The following is a 9075-nucleotide window of genomic DNA, read 5'->3' on the forward strand; positions in this document are numbered from 1 at the left end:
CTCCCCCACCCCCACTGTGTCCACACCAGTGCCGACTCCGCTACATTCTTTGCCTCCGGCGACCACCCTGCATGCCCACCGACAGCCCGCAGCCCCGCCGACCTTTGTCCAAATTTCGGCAAGAATCCAGTGAGATTCTGACGAATTTTTTCTTTGATTTCTTGTTGTCCTTGGCCACTTCCGTGCTACTCCCCTTCCCCGATCACAGTTGCACTCCCGCCCTTCATCCCTAGCCATGGATGGAGCAGCAAAACACGTGCAACATCACTTGAACACCAACCTATAGAAAAGCATTTACCGTAGAGCACGTACATGGTGTTGTTGGCCGCTATCACCGGTTTTGAGAAATCGTTGCGTCCCGCATCATGCCATCGAGCCGCCGAACCCATTCTGATGAACAATTACTCAAGCTGGCCCATGGTGTGCAAGTTCTGCAAATCTTCTCGACTCCTTTCTTAGACGGATAAGTCACGCTCGGTGAGGCTCTATCAATTTGCTTTGCATATCATCCACCCTATGCCCTAGCTAGCTCCTAGACATCTTCTACCGCCTAGAAATCATTGTTGGAGAAGAAGAAGGAAGAAGAAGGAAGAAGAAGTTAGAACGAACAAGGAAGAAGAAGAGAGTGAGATTCTTCCATGTGGGGTATAGTTCGTGTGTGGATTTAAGTTTGAGGGATTAATTAGTTAGCTACACACATTTTTTGCTCCACAAATTTAAGGAGTTACGGTTTGAGGGGGAGTTTGGGGAGTTTGAATTTTGGGGTTCAGTTATAGATCACCGAAGAGCATCTCCAACAAGGAACCAAATCCAAGGGGAGCTCAGCACGGTGGATAGCAAGCAAATGAATAAGTACGTGCAGGAGGAGTGTCACACTCTGTTGGGTTGACTGCTGGTCGCCCTGGCTAGTTTGGCCTTTGTCCATCCGGAGGAGAGAAGGAAAATAACAAAGAGGAAGGGAAGTTTGGGATAAAGTTTGCGCGGCAATGGGCACGAGAGATGGCACACCTCATCTTGGGGACACTATTGGTGCACAAGGACAGGCGCTCGTCGTCACCATGGTAAGATGGTGCGTGCTATATACTTGCTATGCTTGTGGGAGCTTTGAAAGCATCGGAATGCAATTTTGTTTGACGGTGAGGCATGGTGCGCGCGAGAGTACTTCAGCGTATTGCGAGTGAGAGTAAGGTGTGGAGTGTAGCAGGTTTAGTGAGTGGAGATGTTGATGCTTTCCTGGCCGTGGCATCCTTGTGGGGAGAGCATGGAGAAATTCACTTAGGGTTAGCCCTGGGATGGATTTGTCGTGTCCCTCCACGTAAGCACGTCATGTAAAACTTGTTTGGTGGTGGGTTTTTATAACCTTTATTCTCTAATATATATGATACGTGCATTCATGCGTATTGAGAAAAAAAGGAAGGAAAGCCGAGAAAAATAGAGAATTTATAAAATGTTTTGAGAAAAATCAAACTTTATTTTTTTCATGAATTTTAAAATGCTCACCGATTTTTTTAGATGTCAAGAATTTGAGAAAATGTTCAAGAAGAGAATATTTTCATGAATTTAAAGTTGTTCATGAATTAAAAAAAATTCACGAAGTTGAAACGAATTCAAAAATATATATGAACTTAAAACTATTCATGAATTTAAGAAACATTCATGTATGTAGTGTTTATGTAATATAAAATAGAAAGAAAAAAGTTTGAAAAAATGAGCAAAATAAATAAGAAAATAGAAAGGAATAGAGAACCCGGTAAAACCAGCAGCGATAAACATTGAGAAGGGGAAAACGGCCTAAAGCTTCCTGAAACCGGGCAAAAGCTTCCTAAAACTCAGGGAAGAAATGGCAGGTTGTGAGCTGGCCTAATAGCACATCCTGGTGCATTTGGCTCGATGTGTAGCGTGTTACGCCTGGAGAGGGAAATCCGGAAAACACTAATTAGAGGATACCCTTTACAAAGGACACCCTCACCTTCTTTGGTTGTGACGTTAGTTGTCGTAACCTGGGAGTTTTGCCTTTTTCCGTAGATTTGTTATTCAAAATGTTTTTATCTCTTAAATCGTGCGTCTACATTGCGAACAGTTTTCATCATTGGATTTCTCGTGTCAAGATCTTTGAAACTAGATCCCATATTAATAGGTCGATAAACTTTTTCACACAAAAACAGGGAAAAAGGGCGGAAAAAAACTGAGCCGGAAGCTCGGTTTTCCCCCACTATTTTTCCTTTTTAGAGAGGCACTCGCCGAAGCAAATATATGCCTCCACACGAAGCAGATCTGTCCTCTCATGGAAGAAAAAATGCATTTTTTTTTGCTTTTTCGTGAGGCACAATTGCGCCACTCGCGAAAGCAAAACTATGCCTCCACGAGAAGCAAATATGTGCCTCTCGCGAAAGAATATGTGCCTCTTGCGGAAACAAACCTGTTCGTCCTATTTTAAGAAACTCCCTCATGGAGGATTGTAAATTTCTTCGGTGGTAATTTAATTGCAGGCTGGGCCTTTTCTCAAAAAAAAAAAAACATCTATGAAGCATACCTAATTAACTGATGACACAATGGAAAGGCACCTAGCATAAGTTTAAAACCAGACTTTTAAAAGCATTCAACTTGCTATCTTGTTTGCGAACCAACCTGTGGTTGGATGGTTAGAGGGATTGTGGTATCCCCAGCCCACCAGGGTTCAAGTCCTGCTGCTCATATTTATTCCTGGATTTATTTCAGGATTTTCGGCGATGCACATTCAGTGGAGGAGGCGTTTCCGTCGATGACGAGGTGGCTACGGTGACTTCGTAAATTTCAAGATGATATAACGGCTCAGTCTTTCGGATGTGCTCATAGGGATATGTTGTGCGTGTGTGCGTTCATAGGGGTGAGTGTATGCGCGTGTATATGAGCGTTTGTGTCTGTACTGTGTTCAAAAAAAAACTTGCTATCTTGGATTTCTCTACAAATCACCCTAGTTCACCTAATTTGCCCCTAAAGTTGCTAAATATTACCCATCAATGCCACCTATAAGTGAGGAAAAACGGTTCAGTGTTTTTCGCGGTGCTAGACCATGGTTTATGTAAAAGCGGTGTCCCTAGGGTACAGAAGGATTTAAGTAGTGTGTTGGCTGGAGCGTCGGTCTTGTATCTGTGAGATGCGGGTTCTCAAGACCCGACTCCCTCATCTTTTTTCACCTTTTTCTGTTTCTTTTTCCTGATAGACTTTTTTTGTTTCTATTTCCTGACAGATTAAAATGGTCTTCAAAATATTTATCTTTCAAACACTAACTCAAAATGTAACATGTTATATATGAAATGGTCTTCAGAATATTTATCTTTCAAACACTAACTCAAAATATAACATGTTATATATGAAAAAAAAACCTGAGAAAAAAACACTAACTCGAAATATAACATGTTACTCCTATATATGAAAAACAAAACCTGAGAAAATGTGTATCTCTACCTAATGTTAAAAGGAGGATTGTTTCTCCACTTTTTTTCATCATCAAAGTGTTTCGTATGTGTTATTTTATTTTATTTTCGTACGTTGTTCTGTTTTATCGGTCGTTTGCGTTGCACATAAATGAAACTAGGTTCAAAGTGAAATTATGTTGGAAGGAGGAATCGAACCTCGCCTACTTAGAAAGACAAGGCTCAATCTAACTAGGTGACCTAACTATAGTTCTTTGAAAATTGTAAGGAAGGAATCCTCTTATCTTAAAGATATTTTCACAACAACAAAAAAGAACCTTTGAAGCATACACGCGCGATAAAATTTACACGCTAGCCTCCCCTTCGTACGTAGGATGCTGGCCTCGACCGTTGATCTACACTTTTTTTTGTGAGTAGCACCATCCTTCTCTTATGGGCCTTCTCTTATGGGCTATGATCGAGCTAATCTTTTGGAATTTGTGGGAATCAGGGCATTTTATCACCTCAGTAAAAAGAGAGAGCGCGTTTAGAAGAATATACAAATGATTCTATAAAAAGAATATACAAATTATAGTCTCACCTTGCTATCTCATATCAATTTCCACCAATTTATATATGTTGATAAGTTACTTGGAATATCAACAAGTGGCTTCCGGAATAAACAAACATATGATGAAAACGGAAGAGAGGCCTTCCAATGAATTAGCAAGCATGGGAGAGACCACTCAAAAAAAGAAGCACCGGAGAGACACAAAATATTAGTTCATGTAGTCAATAGACCTGCATATTTCATCATCAGGGAAGAACCAGGACCGAAACGTCCAATTGCACCGGCGAATTGCACTCGCGCACCTAAGTGTGATGCTTCGCCGCTCACAGGTTGATGACCCGTAGATGCGACAAGCGGGCATTGAACCCACAACCATCAACTGCACGCAGGATCACATGGAAACTTTCTTGAAATAGATAGAAGGTGTGACTATCATCTTCTCCGTGTAGAGAATTGTTCGAGCACATGGCAATGGGATGTCTGACATGAATTTCGCATAAACCAGCCTCCTTTTCCATAAAAAGTCTCTAGCCGAGGCTATGTGGCAATCCTTCTTCAGTATCCATAGATCATAGAAAACGCAGATGTTGTGAGCTAGCATATTTTGCCAGGGGCATGTGATTTTTTTTCTCCCGTTGCAACGCACGGGCCTTTTTGCTAGTAAGAATTAATCTATCGAGTGTTTGAAATTGATTGAAAGTGCGTTCATCAATTAATTGTAGAATATATCTAAGGAGCAAGACAAAGGATTGGCTATCTATTCTTCGAGCGAAGTAAGCTTTTCTTGGACAATAAGGCTCTCAGCACAGCGTCTCTAGGGGTATATGTAATCCCAGCACAAAGAGGCAGAAAATAACAATTGGACAATAAGGATCTGTCCTATTTCCTTCTGATCCACACATAACCAGGAACGAATTTGTCATTCTGCAGTATACCTCTTGTGTGATTGGGTGATTTTTTTACTCTCGTCTCCTTTACCTTTGTGGATGTCATCGGGGCACTACAGAGCTTGCTCTTGAGCCGTTGGCTCTTTCTCACTCTCTCTTCTCATTTCTCCTGGCCCTACTTTAAAAAGCCTGTTTTGTGCATATGTATAGGTATGCATTTTGTCGCCTTTGCTCTCAAAAGAAACTTGAACAGGATGCTCTTGCCAAACGAATGATCATTATGAAAGGAATGGGAAACTAAGAGGGGAGGATACACATGCAAAAAAGATGGTTAGTTCTGGATTGACTCAGGTCTTGTAGGTAACTGTTTTGTGATATGCTCATGCACTTCGGACCTGATCATGTTCGTTTGCATGTTGAGTTCCTATGTGTTCATGCTTATATGTGTGTACCAATGTTGTTGCAGCAACGAAAGCCTTCTATATATATCATAGACTGTTTTCATTTACCAGATTGGATTGGAGGATACCAAAATGTATGCTAGTGAGCCGGATATCCACTTTGGCTCCCGAGCACATATGCTCTTGATATCTGGACCGAACAATGCTTTCAAGATTCGGACCAGCCAATGTATAGGGCCTGTATTTCATATTTACTGATTATTTCTGACTGTCTGCATGGCCCATGTCTGCTCTGCGTATTAAATAGGAAAGCCACTGTTTCCCCGGGCGGCCCATGACATCCCAGGGCATCCTGGACTGATATCCTTTACCTGGTCCAGTGCTACCGTTGAGCTGCCAGACATGCATTAAAATCCCACTACTGTCAACTCAAATATACCAACGATTATTAATCAAGCAGTTTTCCAAGGCAGTACAAACTAATATCTACCCACGATTAATCAAGACTTCTCGGAGGCAGTAAAAAGCAAAACATTGCTCTCACAAAAACAATCAACTATCTACATGGCAAGTTCACAAAAAATATATCACTCCAGCCAGGGAACGTTGATCTTCACTCTCATCCCATGCCCTTTCTGCTCTAAGAGCTGGTGATGTTCATAGCTCGGCATGGAGAGAGACCAGGCACACCATTCTACTCCCTCCGTCCGGAAATACTTGTCAGAGAAATGGATGTATCTAGACGTATTTTAGTTCTAGATACATTCATTTTTATGCATTTCTCCGACAAGTATTTCCGGACGGAGGGAGTACAATTGATGTCTCATGCGTGATATTCAGTTCCTACACATTTTTTTTACTTTGTTCTCGAGTGTTCTCAACAAATATGATACTGTTCTAAAAAAATATGACACTGAATTGCTACAATAATACAATGTTGCTACAATGAAAATTAACTACATAACTTAGCCGTAAGAAAAAATCTTAGCAAATCTGTTTTCTTTGAACATGCCCATCTATTTCTCATAAGCAACATTGTCATCTCCCAATCTTACAAGTTCTGGAGGATGCGTGTAAAGGCTAAAGAGTGTAGTGCCGGTGGGTTACTGATTGCTGTTGCGGTCCTTGGTCTGCTCGTGTTGGAAATGCTCACGAAGAAATCTTACATGACCTTCACAGACGAACTTCAGACATACTGCCAATGATAACAGCAACCCCAAATGAAGTTACCTTTGAGGCATGGCAGCATAGCAATTTCATATGAGCAAACTGTCCACATTGGCAGTCAAATTTTTACCTCATAAATCGCTATGCTCTGCCTCTCGCTCTTCTCTGCCTGGTTGTGCGTCGCATTGCAAAACTTGTTTTCTTGTTGATCTCTGCAACATGGTAAGCCCCTGCCTCATATAGGACCTGGCCGAAGCCGAACTGTTCAAATATATAGCACGTGCACATATCTTACTTGCGTGTTACTCGATAGTTAGGTTGGCATGACATCCCTTATGGCCATGAACCAATTCTGATCTTCATCAAGACCAAAGTAAATTAGTGGATAGTGGTGCAGAGAATTCAAAGAACAGGACCGCGTGTATTGGACTCTAAAACACATTTATAAAAGACTCACATTCAAGGTCGGACTTTGCCTGAGCCTCGATTTCAGACAGCTCGGCCCTGAGGTGCTCCCCCCTGCTGCGAAGCAAAGCATGTCTGTCTGGGTTTACAACCAAAGCACTAGCATTGCTTGCAGCAGCTCCCCGAGTGTTGTTGCTTCCCACAAGCAGCCGTTGCCTGAATCGGTTAAGGCTACGCGGACCTGCGGTTTTTAAAGGGGGGCTAGTAAGCTCCGTGTGTTTGCAGTATACACCTTATCTGTTACTCAAGGGACCTAATCACCATTTATGCATTAGATAACTTGCCTGTAACGCGGTTACCCCCAACCACCCCAGGGATACGTACGCTTGTTGGCGGAGCATCTATGCTTTCTCCTAATTTCAAAGAACGCCATCAAGTGTTAGTCATATGCACGATACGGCCAAGAAACAAACCTTGTGAGGCAGAGCAGCGGGATAGGCAAAATGTTGCACTAGAAACCTCTTCTGTCAGCTCTAAGTATTGGCCTTGCTAGCCGAATGCTTGGATCAACTCGTTCATCATCACTGTCGCTGCTTGATGAGTCTGAACTTTCGTCAGCCACCCCTTTACCTTTATCATTAAGAGTGTTTGTGTCCGTGTCACCCCCGGCACCCTGCTTGCCACGCCGCCCCTCAGGTGTGGTGCAATCTTGTTGGATGGCAGCGATGAGCGCTTCAGCTGCTCGGAGCGCCTCCCGTTGGCCTGTTTTTTTCATACCAGGACAGATAATTTGATAATCGAATTAGTGAAACCTTATTTCTTCTCCCCACCATAACATTAATACCCAGACAAACATCCTGCATGTCTAACAAAGCCCCCATTTTACCTTCATGTTGTAGGATCCCACCAGGCTCGCCAACTACATCATGCCAATCTTCATCCAGATGATCGAATTCATCATGAGGCTTTGTCTGTACAGGGAAAATATCAGTTCCTTAATTAAGCTTTTGTTTTTGTTTTTACACTTCCTGTTTATTTGTTCGCAAACTTGTAACAATGCTATTAGTGGATACAGATGTGACTTACGGGGAATATGTCCGGGTACTCCCTCGTGACATATATAAGCCTCGTGCAAATTTCTGCTGTGTAAAGGCTGATCCGTGGGACTGTGTGCTGCTCCACATTGTATGTCCCATAGTCCATCCAGTCGAAGAACCAAGGCTGTGAGACATGTAACAAAAGCAGAACCACAGATGTTAGATCAAATTTTAGGAGCCCAGAAACCCAGCATATGAAAAAGACATCACAATTTTTCAAGTCACTTTCAAGTGTCTTCTGGACATCGTCGTCAGCTTGCTCACGGTTAATTTTTCCACGTATATTCCTGAGAGTCCTCTTTGTGAATGGCACCTTCTCAACAGAACCAAAAAAACTCCCAATTATGTTGTATACCTTCCCCAAGTTGACATTGTTCTCCCTTAGCTGCCTAATCAGATCTTTGGTGTAGACGTCTATGTGTTTATGGGACGGGCAGTGCACTTTTTCACCCATGGTGAGCGACAGAGAGTGGTTGTGATTTTCCCGGTGCTCTGTGATGTACCAACTGTTGTCGGACGCTCGCAGTAGCCTAATTAGCACAGGACACTCACACCTGCAGGACCTGCTGTTCTCTGCTTCAGTTTTGCCCTGCAGCGAAAAAACCACGAAAAGACAAAAAAAGTTTATGTCAAAGCAGAACCCTGCAACAACATTTTCATCATACGCATGCAGAACAGCACTTACCGAGCACCCGCAAACAATCTCCTGCATCGTCTTTGTTCTTTGAGCATTTAGTCTGCTTTTCCCATATCCTATTCCGAAGCCAATCTCCCAAGAATAAAGATTGTAGAAATCATACGCCTCACCCAACGAGTCGAAACTGAGCCCTAGTGCAGGCCGCATCACACTCTTGTCAGGTTGCTCTGCATATTTTCGTATTGTTAACTCCAGAGCGGTCATCCTATGGACATGGCGCGCGGTCTGGCGGCGCACTTCCAAGACGCAACCTGCAAATGTTTTGAAACTTAATTGCATATGTTTGTGCGTACAAAAAAGCTTCGACAGTTTGTCACTATGCCAATTCTGTGTCATGGTGATCTGTTTGAGCACACCAAAGGTCTGAGCTAAGCAGTAAAAAATGTTTGTCAATACGAGCTCTTTTCGACTTCGTCAGGATGATGAAAAAACTTCATGTACATATGACATTTTTT

The 9075-nt window shown here is 42.6% G+C and overlaps 1 protein-coding gene across 4 annotated transcripts in view; it reads right to left on the reverse strand.

Moving 5' to 3' along the window:
- Window positions 1–6099: 6099 nt before the first annotated feature.
- The window catches only part of LOC119341476, a 4076-nt gene continuing 1100 nt past the window's right edge, over window positions 6100–9075 (reverse strand). Inside the window, exons 2-11 of one of the 4 annotated variants that reach the window (XM_037613351.1) lie at window positions 8609–8871; window positions 8279–8512; window positions 7913–8047; window positions 7713–7797; window positions 7346–7588; window positions 7171–7239; window positions 6879–7067; window positions 6717–6778; window positions 6552–6633; window positions 6100–6449 (exon numbers count right to left, since the gene is read on the reverse strand). In XM_037613351.1, coding sequence (XP_037469248.1) covers window positions 6735–6778; window positions 6879–7067; window positions 7171–7239; window positions 7346–7588; window positions 7713–7797; window positions 7913–8047; window positions 8279–8512; window positions 8609–8871 — 1262 coding nt within the window. In that variant the 3' untranslated portion in view covers window positions 6100–6449; window positions 6552–6633; window positions 6717–6734. Of the gene's footprint in view, window positions 6450–6551; window positions 6779–6878; window positions 7068–7170; window positions 7240–7345; window positions 7589–7712; window positions 7798–7912; window positions 8513–8608; window positions 8872–9075 lie in introns of all 4 variants that reach the window. The other 3 variants (XM_037613350.1, XM_037613348.1, XM_037613349.1) reach the window with 3 other exon arrangements.

The sequence above is a fragment of the Triticum dicoccoides genome, chromosome 7B (assembly GCF_002162155.2).
Source record: "Triticum dicoccoides isolate Atlit2015 ecotype Zavitan chromosome 7B, WEW_v2.0, whole genome shotgun sequence".
Lineage (NCBI taxonomy): Eukaryota > Viridiplantae > Streptophyta > Magnoliopsida > Poales > Poaceae > Triticum > Triticum dicoccoides.